This window comes from Oncorhynchus tshawytscha, unplaced genomic scaffold, assembly GCF_018296145.1.
Source record: "Oncorhynchus tshawytscha isolate Ot180627B unplaced genomic scaffold, Otsh_v2.0 Un_contig_447_pilon_pilon, whole genome shotgun sequence".
Classification (NCBI taxonomy): domain Eukaryota; kingdom Metazoa; phylum Chordata; class Actinopteri; order Salmoniformes; family Salmonidae; genus Oncorhynchus; species Oncorhynchus tshawytscha.
This window is the reverse complement of record NW_024609818.1, coordinates 223,181-239,715: the sequence shown is the minus strand read 5'-3', so window position 1 is coordinate 239,715 and position 16,535 is coordinate 223,181. Positions and strand designations below refer to the sequence as shown.

The 16,535-nt window shown below is 45.3% G+C and overlaps 1 protein-coding gene across 1 annotated transcript in view; it reads left to right on the top strand.

Moving 5' to 3' along the window:
• Nucleotides 1-14,092: 14,092 nt before the first annotated feature.
• LOC112242015 (pre-B-cell leukemia transcription factor 1) overlaps nt 14,093-16,535 on the top strand; it is a 46,790-nt gene continuing 44,347 nt past the window's right edge. The window contains exon 1 of the mRNA XM_042318904.1: nt 14,093-15,388. Within this exon, the coding sequence (XP_042174838.1) occupies nt 15,204-15,388 (185 nt within the window). The 5' untranslated portion in view covers nt 14,093-15,203. The remainder of the gene's footprint in view (nt 15,389-16,535) is intronic.

Below are 16,535 nucleotides of genomic sequence, written 5' to 3'. Positions count from 1 at the left end.
GAAAGAATTAACCAAAAAACAGAGCGATCTTGAATGCTATTTGTCCCTAAACAGAGAGTACACAGTGGCTGAATACCTGACCCAAACTTAAGGAAAGCTTTGACCATGTACAGACTCAGTGAGCATAGCCTTGCTATAGAGAGAGATCGCCGTAGGCAGACCTGGCTCTCAAGAGAAGACAGGCTATGTGCTCACTGCCCACAAAATGAGGTGGAAACTGAGCTGCACTTCCTAACCTCCTGTCAAATGTATGAGCATATCAGAGACACATATTTCCCTCAGATTACACAGACCCACAAATAATTTGAAAACAAAGCCAATTTTGATAAACTCCCATATCTACTGGGTGAAATACCACAGCAGCAAGATGTGTGACCTGTTGCCACAAGAAAAGGTCAACCAGTGAAGAACAAACACCATTGTAAATACAACCCATATTAATGTTTATTTATTTTCCCTTTTGTATTTTAACTATTTGCACATCGTTACAAAACTGAGTATATATATATATATAATATCACACTGTATATATATATATATATATAATATGACACTGTGTATATATATATATATAATATGACACTGTATATATATATATATATATATATATATATATATGACACTGTGTATATATATAATATGACACTGTATATATATATATATATATAATATGACACTGTATATATATATATATATATATATATATATATATATGACACTGTATATATATATATATATATATATATATATATATATATATATAATATGACACTGTATATATATATATATATATATGACACTGAGTATATAGATATATATAATATGACACTGTATATATATCTATATATATATAATATGACACTGTATATATATATATATATATATAATATGACACTGTATATAGATATATACATAATATGACACTGTATATATATATATATACATAATATGACACTGTAGTATATATATATATATATATATATATATATATATATATATATAATATGACACTGAGTATATATATATATATATAATATGACACTGTATATATATATACATAATGACACTGTATATATATATATATATATAATATGACACTGAGTATATATATATATATATAATATGACACTGTATATATATATACATAATGACACTGTATATATATATATATATATAATATGACACTGTATTTATATATATATAATATGACACTGTATATATATATATATATATATATATAATATGACACTGTATATATATATATATATATATATATATATATATAATATGACACTGTATTTATATATATACATAATATATAATATGACACTGTATTTATATATATATATAATATGACACTGTATATATATATATATATATAATATGACACTGTATATATATATATATATATATATAATATGACACTGTATATATATATATATATATAATATGACACTGTATATATATATATATATATATAATATGACACTGTATATATAAATATATAATATGACACTGTATATATACATAATATTACATTTGAAATGTCTCTATTCCTTTGAAACTTTTGAGTGTACTGTTTATTTATGATTGTTTATTTCACTTTGGTTTATCTATTTCACTTGCTTTGGCAACGTAAACATGTTTCTCATGCCAATAAAGCCCTTTGAAATGAATTGAATTGAGAGAAAGGCATGGATTTATATATTAGTTATGATGAAGGCAGTACAAACAAAAGACACACAGATATATACTGTCACACAGATATATACTGTCACACAGATATATACTGTCACACAGATATATACTGTCACACACACAGATATATACTGTCACACAGATATATACTGTCACACAGATATATACTGTCACACAGATATATACTGTCACACACACAGATATATACTGTCACATAGACAGATATATACTGTCACACAGATATATACTGTCACACACACAGATATATACTGTCACATAGACAGATATATACTGTCACACAGATATATACTGTCACACACACAGATATATACTATCACACAGACAGATATATACTATCACACACAGATATATACTGTCACACACAGACAGATATATACTGTCACACACAGATATATACTCAAACACAGATGTATACTGTCACACACACAGATATATACTCTCACACAGATATATACTGTCACACACACAGATATATACTGTCACACAGATGTATACTGTCACACACACAGATATATACTCTCACACAGATGTATACTGTCACACAGATATATACTGTCACACAGATGTATACTGTCACACACACAGATATATACTCTCACACAGATGTATACTGTCACACACACAGATATATACTGTCACACAGATATATACTGTCACACAGATGTATACTGTCACACACAGACACACAGATATATACTGTCACACAGATGTATACTGTCACACAGATGTATACTGTCACACACACAGATATATACTGTCACACAGATATATACTGTCACACAGATGTATACTGTCACACAGATGTATACTGTCACACACACAGATATATACTGTCACACAGATATATACTGTCACACACACAGATATATACTGTCACACAGATATATACTGTCACACAGATATATACTGTCACACAGATATATACTGTCACACACACAGATATATACTGTCACACAGATATATACTGTCACACACACAGATATATACTGTCACACAGATATATACTGTCACACAGATATATACTGTCACACAGATATATACTGTCACACAGATATATACTGTCACACACACAGATATATACTGTCACACACACAGATATATACTGTCACACACACAGATATATACTGTCACACAGATGTATACTGTCACACACACAGATATATACTCTCACACAGATGTATACTGTCACACAGATGTATACTGTCACACAGATGTATACTGTCACACACACAGATATATACTGTCACACAGATGTATACTGTCACACACACAGATATATACTGTCACACAGATATGTACTGTCACACAGATGTATACTGTCACACAGATATATACTGTCACACAGATGTATACTCACACAGATGTATACTGTCACACACACAGATATATACTGTCACACAGATATATATACTGTCACACAGATGTATACTGTCACACAGATGTATACTGTCACACACACAGATATATACTGTCACACACATATATATACTGTCACACAGATATATACTGTCACACAGATGTATACTGTCACACACAGACACACAGATATATACTGTCACACAGATGTATACTGTCACAAACAGAGATATATACTGTATACTGTCACACACAGACACACAGATATATACTGTCACACAGATGTATACTGTCACACACACACAGATATATACTGTCACACACAGATATATATGTATACTGTCACATACACACACACACAGATATATACTGTCACACACACAGATATATACTGTCACACACACAGATATATACTGTCACACACAGACAGATATATACTGTCACACAGACAGATATATACTATCACACAGACAGATATATACTATCACACACACACAGATATATACTGTCACACAGACATATATATACTATCACACACACACAGATATATACTGTCACACACACAGACAGATATATACTATCACACAGACAGATATATACTGTCACACAGACAGATATATACTATCACACACAGATATATACTATCACACAGACAGATATATACTATCACACACACAGATATATACTATCACACAGACATATATATACTATCACACACACACAGATATATACTGTCACACACAGACAGATATATACTATCACACAGACAGATATATACTGTCACACAGACAGATATATACTATCACACACAGATATATACTATCACACAGACAGATATATACTATCACACACACAGATATATACTATCACACAGACAGATATATACTATCACACACACACAGATATATACTATCACACAGACAGATATATACTGTCACACAGACAGATATATACTGTCACACACAGATATATACTGTCACACACACAGATATATACTGTCACACACAGATATATACTGTCACACACAGATATATACTGTCACACACAGATATATACTATCACACAGATATATACTGTCACACAGACAGATATATACTATCACACGGTGAAATGCAGAGAGGGAGGGGCATACAGCGCATTTCGGAAAGTATTCAGACCCCTTGACTATTTCCACATTTTGTTACGTTACAGCCTTATTCTAAAATTGACTAAATAGTTTTTTCCCCTCATCAATTTACACACAATACTCCATAATGACATCACAATACCCCATAATGACAAAGCAAAAACAGGTTTTTAGAATTTGACATATCACATTTACATAAGTATTCAGACCCTTTACTCAGTACTTTGTTGAAGCACCTTTGGCAGTGATTACAGCCTTCTTGGGTATGACGCTACAAGCTTGGCACACCTGTATTTGGTGAGTTTCTCCCATTCTTCTCTGCAGATCCTCTAAAGCTCTGTCAGGTTGGATGGGGAGCGTCGTTTCACAGCTATTTTCATGTCTCTCCAGAGATGTTTGCTCTGGCTGGGCAACTCAAGGACATTCAGAGACTTGTCCCGATGCCACTCCTGTGTTGTCTTTGCTGTGTTCTTAGGGTCGTTGTCCTGTTGGAAGGTGAACCTTCGCCCCAGTCTGTGGTCCTGAGTGCTCTGGAGCAGGTTCTCATCAAGGATCTATCTGTACTTTTCTCCGTTCATCTTTCCCTCGATCCTGACTAGTCTCCCAGTCCCTGCCGCTGAAAAACATCCCCACAGCATGATGCTGCCACCGCCATGCTTCACCGTAGGGATGGTGCCAGGTTTCCTTCAGATGTGACGCTTGACATTCAGCCCAAAGAGTTCAATCTTGGTTTCATCAGACCAGAGAATCTTGTTTCTCATGGTCTGAGAGTCCTTAAGGTGACTTTTGACAAACACCAAGCAGGCTGTCATGTGCCTTTTACTGAGGAGTGGCTTCCGTCTGTCCACTCTACCATAAAGGCCTGATTGGTGGAGTGCTGCAGAGATGGTTCTCCTTCTAGAAGGTTCTCCGATCTCCACCGAGGAACTCCGGAGCTCTGTCAGAGTGACCATCGGGTTCTTGGTCACCTCCCTGACCAAGGCCCTTCTCCCCGATTGCTCAGTTTGACGGGGCGGAGTCTTGGTGGTTCCAAACTTCTTCCATTTGAGAATTATGGAGGCCACTGTGCTCTTGGGGACTGTCAATGCTGCAGAAATGTTTTGGTACCGTTCCCCAGATCTGTGCCTTGACATAATCCTGTCTCGTCTCGACATAATCCTGTCTTGCTACACAGACAATTCCTTCGACCTCATGGCTTGGTTTTTGCTCTGACATGCACTGTCAATTGTGGAACCTTGTAAACAGGTGTGTGCCTTTCCAAATCATGTCCAATCAATTGAATTTACCACAGGTGAACTCCAAGTTGTAGAAACATCTCAAGGATGATCAATGGAAACAGGATGGACCTGAGGTCAATTTCGAGTCTCATAGCAAAAGGTCTGAAAGTCTGACAGAGAGACAGAGAGACAGAGAGAGAGAGAGACAGAGAGACAGAGAGACAGAGAGAGAGAGAGAGAGAGGTGTTTGTGAGAGGTTTTTGGAGGTGGGGCAGAGCGAGAGGGAGAGAGGAGATGGGCAGTTTTGGAACTTGTGTAAATGGAATGTTTACTGTTAATTTTTTATTGTTTATTTCACTTTGATATATGATATATTTCACTTGCTTTGGCAACGTAAACATATGTTTCCTATGACAATAAAACCCTTAAATTGAATGGAAATTGAGAGGAGGGCATTCAGGGCAGTGCGCCGAAAGAAAGATCAATTCCCATTTACATGAAAATGAGGCAGCGCAGGGGGGAGAGGGGGGAGGGAGGTGAGGAGAAAGAGAGGGGGATAATGGAAAAGGGGGAAGGGTGAGAGAGAAAGGGCGAGGGAGTGATGGTGAGAAGGAAGGAGGAGAGAGGAGCGATAACAGAAAGGGGAGAAGGGGAGAGAGAGAGAGAGGGGGAAGGAGAGAGAGAGAGAGGAAGGAGAGAGAGAGAGAGAGAGAGGAGGAGAGAGAGAGAGAGAAAGAGAGAGAGAGAGAGGAAGGAGAGAGAGAGAGAGGAAGGAGAGAGAGAGAAGGAGAGAGAGAGAGAGAGAGAGAGAGAGAGAGAGAGAGAGAGAGAGAGAGAGAGAGAGAGAGAGAGAGAGAGAGAGAGAGAGAGAGAGAAGGAGAGAGAGAGAGAAGGAGAGGAGAGAGAGAGAGAGGAAGGAGAGAGAGGAGGAGAGAGAGAGAGAAGGAGAGAGAGAGAGAGAGAGAGAGAGAGAGAGAGAGAGAGAGAGAGAGAGAGAGAGAGGAAGGAGAGAAAGAGCGGTGAGTGGGTAGGAGAGGAGACGGAGAACCTATTGCATTCTGTCTATAACACAGAGGTCAAGATGTCCAGTGATTGAACACTGGGTTTACTAGTGTAGATACCTGACATGGTGACGCGACAAGACCTTGATGACATCATCAGAGCCTAGACCAGACGATAGACGGCTCCAATCCCTTCTCATAGATGTAACGTCTTATGATATTGATTGTATGTTTCACATTGACATTTAGCCACAAACACACAAGTGCACTCACTCACTCACACACACACACACACACACACACACACACAACCCCCCCACACAAACACACACACAACCCCCCCACACAAACACACGCCACAGAGACACTCCCAGGGAGAATCCAGTGGTGCTGGGGTCTCTGTTGTCATGGCAACATGCAGAGCAGACCACTAGGGGTGACAGGAGGGGGTGTTAGTAGATAATGGAGCGAGCCATCTGGAGGGAGGGGGGATCCTTGTTTATTTAGAACGTTTAGCGTAATTGGCTGATTGGCTAATTAATGGGAATGAACCCAGAGGAAATCTGCAGGGACTCAGACAGAGGGACTAGAGGCAGTCTGCCAGACTGTGTGTGTGTGTGTGTGTACTATGTTTGAGTGTGGCTGTGGGTGTAAGTCTCTTTCTGTGAATTTATTGTGTGTGTGTGTGTGTGTGTGTGTGTGTGTGTGTGTGTGTGTGTGTGTGTGTGTGTGTGTGTGTGTGTGTGTGTGTGTGTGTGTGTGTGTGTGTGTGTGTGTGTGTGAGTGAGTGAGTGAGTGAGTGAGAGAGAGAGAGAGAGAGAGAGAGAGAGAGAGAGAGAGAGAGAGAGAGAGAGAGAGAGAGAGAATGATAGAGTGAAACCTCAGTCATCTCTCTTTTCCCGCCTTGCCACAGGATCCATTCATCTGTCCTGCTGGATGGCCTTCTGTCTCTCTGAGTATGACAGACTGGCTACACACACACACACACACACACACACACACACACACACGCACACGCACACACGCACACACGCACACACGCACACACACACATAACACAGGGAATGTTCTTCTCCCTATGTAGTCAGCAACACTTTATCACACCACTTCACATCAACCTAACCTGTGTGTGTGTGTTGTGTCTTTGGGCTGTCATGGTAAAGTGGGAGTGTAACTGAAACTCTACACCCGTACCCTGCCGTTCCCCCCTCCCCTCTCCCTAATCTCTCCCCAGTCCCCCTTCTCCCTTTCCTCTCCCCTCCCCTTTTCTCTCCCCCCCCTTTCTCTCCCCCTCCCCTCCTCCCCAGTCCCCCTCTTTCCTCTTTCAGTCCCCCTTTCCTCTCCCAGTCCCCCTCTCCCTTTCCTCTCCCCAGTCCCCCTTCCCCTCTCCCCAGTCCCCCTCCCCCTTTCCTCTCCCCAGTCCCCCTCTCCCTTTCCTCTCCCCAGTCCCCCTTCCCTTTCCTCTCCCCCCCCCCCCAGTCCCCCTCCCCTCCTCTCCCCAGTCCCCCCCCTCTCCCTTTCCTCTCCCCAGTCCCCCTCTCCCTTTCCTCTCCCCCTCTCCCCTCCCCCTCTCCCCCCCAGTCCCCCCCCTCCCTTTCCTCTCCCCAGTCCCCCTCTCCCTTTCCTCTCCCCAGCCCCCCCCCCTCTCCCCCTTTCCTCTCCCCCCCTCCCCCTTTCTCCCTCCCCCCCAGTCCCCCTTCCCTCCTCTCCCCAGTCCCCAGTCCCCCTCTCCCTCTCCTCTCCCCAGTCCCCCTCTCCCTCCTTTCCTCTCCCCAGTCCCCCTCTCCCTCCTCTCCCCAGTCCCCCTCTCCCCTCTCCCCCCCCCTCTCCCTTGCCTCTCCCCAGTCCCCAGTCCCCCTCTCCCTTTCCTCTCCCCAGTCCCCCTCTCCCTTTCCTCTCCCCAGTCCCCCTCTCCCTTTCCTCTCCCCAGTCCCCCTCTCCCTTTCCTCTCCCCAGTCCCCCATCTCCCTTTCCTCTCCCCAGTCCCCCCCCCCCTCTCCTTTCCCCAGTCCCCCTCTCCCCCCAGTCCCCCTCTCCCTTTCCTCTCCCCAGTCCCCCTCTCCCTTTCCTCTCCCCAGTCCCCCTCTCCCTTTCCCCTCTCCCCAGTCCCCCTCTCCCTCCCCCCCCAGTCCCCCTCTTTCCTCTCCCCAGTCCCCCTCCCTCTCCCTTTCCTCTCCCAGTCCCCCTCTCCCTTTCCTCTCCCCAGTCCCCCTCTCCCTTTCCTCTCCCCAGTCCCCCTCTCCCTTTCCTCTCCCCAGTCCCCCTCTCCCTTTCCTCTCCTCCCCAGTCCCTAGTCCCCCTCCCCTCTCCCTTTCCTCTCCCCAGTCCCCCTCCCCTCTCCCCAGTTTCCTCTCCCCAGTCCCCCTCTCCCTTTCCTCTCCCCAGTCCCCCTCTCCCTTTCCTCTCCCCAGTCCCCCTCCCCTTTCCCCAGTCCCCCTCCCCAGTCCCCCCCAGTCCCCCTCCCCTTTCCTCTCCCCAGTCCCCCTCCCTCCCCAGTCCCCCTCTCCTTTCCCTCCACAGTCCCCCTCTCCCTTTCCTCTCCACAGTCCCCCTCCCCCTTTCCTCTCCCCAGTCCCCAGTCCCCCTCCCCCTTTCCTTTCTACTCCCCCCTCCCTCTCAACCTCTCCCAGCCCGGACGTCAATCATCCTGAAAGGAGGCGGGCTAATGACCCAATGTTCTATTCCCCCCTCCCCCCTCCTGCCATGGCAACCCAGCTGTCAATCTAGCAGGAGAGTGAGGAGGACGAGGCTTTCTGACATTCTCTCTGCTTCATTTATGGTTCAAACTGATCCAGTATGATCTTACAGCAAGCACAAAGTACTTCACACACAAACACACACAAACACACACACACAAACACAAACACACACAGAGAGAGAGAGTGATGTATAATTGAGTCATTAGCTGAAGGCGTGGTCTCTGTCAGTCTGCTGTCTCTATTGGCAACAGCAGCTAAACAAAGACACCATGACTCAATCTGAACACACACGGCCCAAATGGTACCCTTTTGGAAACCAGAATGGCACCCTTTTCCCTGTGAAGTGAACTACTTACTTTAGACCAGAATGGCACCCTTTTCCCTGTGAAGTGAACTACTTACTTTAGACCAGAATGGCACCCTTTTCCCTGTGAAGTGAACTACTTACTTTAAACCAGAATGGCACCCTTTTCCCTGTGAAGTGAACTACTTTAGACCAGAATGGCACCCTTTTCCCAGTGAAGTGAACTGTATACTTACTTTAGACCAGAATGGCACCCTTTTCCCTGTGAAGTGAACTACTTACTTTAGACCAGAATGGCACCCTTTTCCCTGTGAAGTGAACTACTTTAGACCAGAATGGCACCCTTTTCCCTGTGAAGTGAACTACTTTAGACCAGAATGGCACCCTTTTCCCTGTGAAGTGAACTACTTTAGACCAGAATGGCACCCTTTTCCCTGTGAAGTGAACTACTTTAGACCAGAATGGCACCCTTTTCCCTGTGAAGTGAACTACTTTAGACCAGAATGGCACCCTTTTCCCTGTGAAGTGAACTACTTACTTTAGACCAGAATGGCACCCTTTTCCCTGTGAAGTGAACTACTTTAGACCAGAATGGCACCCTTTTCCCTGTGAAGTGAACTACTTTAGACCAGAATGGCACCCTTTTCCCTGTGAAGTGAACTACTTTAGACCAGAATGGCACCCTTTTCCCTGTGAAGTGAACTACTTACTTTAGACCAGAATGGCACCCTTTTCCCTGTGAAGTGAACTACTTACTTTTAACCAGGACCTAAATGGCTCTGGTCAAAAGTAGTGATTCCATATGTGTTATTTCATATTTTTGATGTCTTCTCTATTATTCTACAATGTAGAAAACTGTCAAAAATAAAGAAAAACCCTTGAATGAGTAGGTGTGTCCAAACCTTTGACTGGTACTGTATATAAACAGCAACATTCACACATCGACAGATACATGTTGCGTCCTTTTGTAATGATTCAATAAGGAGGACTAGGCCTAACGCTGTGTTTGTTGTGTACATTCAGACCTGGATATCCACTCTACATATTCCACGTTGTTCAGTTGGTCCACTGTTTAGGTAGAAACTCTATAGGCATCATTAGCATAACGCCTAGCAACCAAGGGGGTCAAAGACGAGTGGAGGCTATGATTGGCGGAGAAGGGGTGAGTGATGGTAATGATGATGATGGTCGAGTGACACGGCTTTGTTTTGTGTTCAACATTAGCAGGCTAATCACGCACACGCTACGTCACATCTACAAAGCTGAGGAGACATCAACATGGATATCATTTAGCAAGAGGATAAATAACAGAACCATTTAGGCTACTATTCCAGTGTCCCAAATTGCAACCTATATAGGGCATTTATTTGAGTGAAAAAGGACTAGGTCAAAACTAGTGCTCTATGTGGGGAATTGGCCATAGGGCTTTTTTCAAAGTTTTTTTTTTTTTTTTTTTCCTTTGACACTTTTTTCTTCCCAATTGCTTGATATCCAATTGGTAGTTACAGTCTTGTCCCATTGCTGCAACTCCCGTACGGACTCGGGAGAGGCGAATGTCGAGAGCCATGCGTCCTCCGAAACACGACCCTGCCAAGCCACACTGCTTCTTGACAGACTGCTCGCTTAACCCGTAAGCCAGCCGCACCAATGTGTCTGAGGAAACACAGTACAACTGGCAACTGGAGTCAGCTTGCAGGCGCCCGGACCGCCACAAGGAGTCGCTAGAGCGCGATGGGACAAGGAAATCCCGGCCGACCAAATCCTCCCCTAACCCGGACGACGCTGGGCCAATTGTGCGCCGCCTCATGGTCTCCCGGTCACGGCTGGCTGTGACACCGCCTGGGATCAAACCAGGGTCTGTAGTGATGCCTCAAGCACTGTGATGCAGTGCCTTAGACCTCTGCGCCATTTGGCAGGCCCCTGCCATAAGGCTCTTGCCAAAGGTAATCCCCTATGTAGGGATTAGGGTGCCATTTGGCAGGCCCCTGCCGTAAGGCTCTTGCCAAAGGTAATGCCCTATGTAGGGAATAGGGTGCCATTTGACCAAGTGTAGGCTGTTGTAGCCAACCTGTATCAGTGTCTGTATGTGTCTATGAATGACTGGTGGGTCCTGAACCCTTGTCTCCTGCTCAGGAAACCAACGTCTCAAACATGAGAACAAGAGGAAATTCTCTCCTGGACCAAAAGGGTGACACTGATCTCAAGTGACAGGCACTACCTCGTCACGAGAGCGTGAGACCAACTCACCGCCTCTACATGTATGTGTCTGTAGACTGTCTGTAGCATGTGTCTGTAGCATGTGTTTGTAACATGTGTCTATAGCATGTGTCTGTGACTGTAGACTGTCTGTAAACATGTGTCTATGACTGTAGACTGTGTCTGTAACATGTGTCTGTAGCATGTGTCTGTAGCATGTGTCTGTGTCTGTAGCATGTGTCTGTGACTGTAGACTGTGTCTGTAACATGTGTCTGTGACTGTAGACTGTGTCTGTAGCATGTGTCTGTGACTGTAGACTGTGTCTGTAACATGTGTCTGTAGCATGTGTCTGTGCCAGTAGACTGTGTCTGTAGCATGTGTCTGTAGCATGTGCCGGTAGACTGTGTCTGTAGCATGTGTCTGTGTCTGACTGTGTAACTATGACTATGTGCGTAATCTTTATGGTATAGGTGGCAGGGCTGCTCTCCCCACAACCCGTGTTCTCTGGATCAAGCCTGTCTCCGTCTGCTACACTGGTGGCAGCAGTGGGATCAGTGCGGCATCTTAGGGTCGTTTGCAATGAGTAGAGAGAACGTCTAATTCCATTACAGCCATCTTGGTAGGCTGGTCGGCCTGAAACTATTGCTCTGGTTGACCCAGGCTCCTGACTTCATAGTGAACTGGCTCCTGACTTCATAGTGAACGGGCTCCTGACTTCATAGTGAACTGGCTCCTGACTTCATAGTGAACGGGCTCCTGACTTCATAGTGAACGGGCTCCTGACTTCATAGTGAACGGGCTCCTGACTTCATAGTGAACGGGCTCCTGACTTCATAGTGAACTGGCTCCTGACTTCATAGTGAACGGGCTCCTGACTTCATAGTGAACGGGCTCCTGACTTCATAGTGAACGGGCTCCTGACTTCATAGTGAACGGGCTCCTGACTTCATAGTGAACGGGCTCCTGACTTCATAGTGAACGGGCTCCTGACTTCATAGTGAACGGGCTCCTGACTTCATAGTGAACGGGCTCCTGACTTCATAGTGAACTGGCTCCTGACTTCATAGTGAACGGGCTCCTGACTTCATAGTCAACGGGCTCCTGACTTCATAGTGAACTGGCTCCTGACTTCATAGTGAACGGGCTCCTGACTTCATAGTGAACGGGCTCCTGACTTCATAGTGAACGGGCTCCTGACTTCATAGTGAACGGGCTCCTGACTTCATAGTGAACGGGCTCCTGACTTCATAGTGAACGGGCTCCTGACTTCATAGTGAACGGGCTCCTGACTTCATAGTGAACGGGCTCCTGACTTCATAGTCAACGGGCTCCTGACTTCATAGTCAACGGGCTCCTGACTTCATAGTGAACGGGCTCCTGACTTCATAGTGAACGGGCTCCTGACTTCATAGTGAACGGGCTCCTGACTTCATAGTGAACGGGCTCCTGACTTCATAGTGAACGGGCTCCTGACTTCATAGTGAACGGGCTCCTGACTTCATAGTGAACGGGCTCCTGACTTCATAGTGAACGGGCTCCTGACTTCATAGTGAACGGGCTCCTGACTTCATAGTGAACTGGCTCCTGAACGGGCTCCTGACTTCATAGTGAACGGGCACCCTGACTTCATAGTGAACGGGCTCCTGACTTCATAGTCAACGGGCTCCTGACTTCATAGTGAACGGGCTCCTGACTTCATAGTGAACGTGGCTCCTGACTTCATAGTGAACGGGCTCCTGACTTCATAGTGAACGGGCTCCTGACTTCATAGTGAACTGGCTCCTGACTTCATAGTGAACGGGCTCCTGACTTCATAGTGAACGGGCTCCTGACTTCATAGTGAACGGGCTCCTGACTTCATAGTGAACGGGCTCCTGACTTCATAGTGAACTGGCTCCTGACTTCATAGTGAACGGGCTCCTGACTTCATAGTGAACGGGCTCCTGACTTCATAGTGAACGGGCTCCTGACTTCATAGTGAACGGGCTCCTGACTTCATAGTGAACGGGCTCCTGACTTCATAGTGAACGGGCTCCTGACTTCATAGTGAACGGGCTCCTGACTTCATAGTGAACGGGCTCCTGACTTCATAGTGAACTGGCTCCTGACTTCATAGTGAACGGGCTCCTGACTTCATAGTGAACGGGCTCCTGACTTCATAGTGAACGGGCTCCTGACTTCATAGTGAACGGGCTCCCGACTTCATAGTGAACGGGCTCCTTGAAACGTGAAGCTTTCATATGACTGTCTTGGGGTGGGACAGTTAGGCTACATGAGATGGCCCTCCAAGTCATCACAACAACAATAACACAACTGTCAACAATGCTGCTTGTTTCCATGGTGCTGCTGCTGCTGCTGAACACCATATGAGAGCTGAGAGGAGCCCATCCCCAGCGGTGAGATGTGGAATTGCATATTATCCTCCCCAGCGTGCGCTGTGTGTGTGTGTGTATGTGTGTGTGTGTGTGTGTAGTGGGAGAACGGGCCAGGCGAGGGAGCCGGATAAAGAAAGGAGAGCAAGAGGAGAAGGAAAAAAACTGCCGAGAAGAGAGGGGAGCAAGCAGCGCTATTCGACCAACGGATAGGACAAGGCCAGCCACGGCTGGTCGGACGGGTTGGAGTTTATTAAAAAAATGTATTTTATTCCGTCGTTTTATTTGATCCTGTAGGCTACTAGCTACAATACTTCTTCCCGGCCGTGCAGGTTTTTCCTGGGAAAAGAAGGCAACGAAAACGGACACGTTGGGGATTTCTGTGGACTAGTAACGTTAGCCGAGCTGTTGTAGGCTAGTGTGGCGCTACTCTTCTTTCTCATTGTTAGAAAAACACGGAGATACATGGTGGTTGGATTCCAAACTGGTTCGCCTACATTCCCCGTCGCTTTCCACGAGACCGCGTTTGGATATAGGCCGGATTATTAATTTGTCGAACGCAGGAGTAACATTTGTGACAAGCTAGTCTGCTAATTGTTGCCATTTTTTCTCCCTGGCAGCGGCAGCTCGGTTCGTTCTCCCTCCCCCTCTTTGTCGTTCGCCAAGCTGACCATTTTAAAGGCAGCTCTACCTTTCCAGGCTTTATTTTTTCCCCCCGTGGCCTCCTCGCTCCCTCTATCTGCCTCGACCGTGGAACTACTGTTAGAACCCTGCACCCGTGTTCGACTCGGAATGCAAAATAAATCTAGGCCGGGTTATGCCAAAGAAAATAGTGTTTATTTGTTTACAAATACTGTGTAGGCCCAGATCGACCGTTTACTTGCTTTTTTGTTTTACTTAGCCAATTGCATGTTTACAGTTTGCTTGCTGCTATTGGTCATTTGAACGAGCAATGGCATTTTGTAGTTAGTTTGATTTCTTCCTTTGTTTATTGGCTACTTTTCATAGTTTAGTTTGTCTTCCTTTGTTTATTGGCTACTTTGAAACACTCGGTGTTTCGAGTCAGGGACATTAAACTGTAAAAGACAACTGGCCTGGGCTACCTCTGGGGAAAAAATATACTATCTTCTCATCTTCCTCCCTTCATCGGACAACGGTCACCTTTTCCCTCCCTAGTTTTGTCGCAAAAACGGCGAGATTTTTCTGAAAGGCATGGAGGACCAGGCCCGCATGATGTCGGGTCTCGTCGGGCTGTCCGGACTGTCTCAGGTCGACGTGGGGGACCATGACACCGGGAGGAAGCAGCACTCCCTCGGCCAGCCGCAGCAGGACATCGGGGATATCCTCCAGCAGATTATGGCCATCACGGACGAGAGTCTCGACGAGGCCCAGGCCAGGTAACACCTTCCCCGAGGAGAGGAGGGAGAGAGGAGGGCTGGAGCACAGGGGAGAGATCCATGTAGACAGGGGATTCAGGTTGATGTCACCACTCTTATATGATCCAGGATCATTATACGACATATTAGACCCGAGCTTATGTTTTATGTGGTGTAAAGATAAAACTGACCCAAGATCAGATATTAGTTGCACCTCTTTGCCTGGTGAAGAGTAAGAAGCAGGGAACATGATGGAGTACGTGGATCCAGGGGAGAGGAGCCTGCGTGGTGAATTTCTGGCCATAATAACAACTGATTTCACATCGTCTCTTTGACACTCACACAGGCTACACACCACCAGTCCCAGTGCGCTGGTCGGTTACAGCAGTGGTCATTAATTCAAGCTGGTTCATTAATTGTCTCTCGTGTCGTTATGGCACCAGTCTGTGTGCGCAGACTGACCTCGCTTTTATTTGCTGTACTTTACTGCGCCGTGACGTAACGTTGAGCTCCACACTCAAGACCGTGTAATTTGCACCTGCTGCGTTTTAAAATATACACTAGGCGATTACATTTTTATTAGCAGTATGCTTTCAGTCTGTTTTCCTTCTGTCTCTCTCTCTGTTGTTATTCTGTTTTTATTCCCTCCATCCCTCGCTCTCTCTCTCTCTCTGTTGTTATTCTCTCTCCTCCTCCTTTATATAAATACTGTTAACTTTGACGACCGCCCGGCGGACTAATTAACTAGAATGAGTTTGCTGAGGCCGCCTTGATTGATCGGTCATCACGTCATTAACATGGAATAATGACAAAGGATCTTACCGCGACTGGAGAGGGGGATGGCCCCGCATTTGAAATGGAGATGGCCGTTTTTGGGTCTGGTGGTGGCGGTGTGTCAGGTGCTTTAGGTCGCCAGTATGGTGGTGGGCTGGAGGTGTTTTAGTCAGCGGTTGGTGTGAGTTTTCTTGTCCGTGATGGAAACTCGGATCGGATTTCACACGGCTTGACCCCCCAGTGGCTGTAAATAGCCTGCTGGATGATGCTGCTGACCCCGGTGGTGTCTGTTTTACGTGTCGCAGCCCGGCAAGCGGCTTCACAGAAACATTTACGTTATATGTGTTAATCTGTGATGGATTTATTACTTTACTTATAGGCCTGTAAACCCATT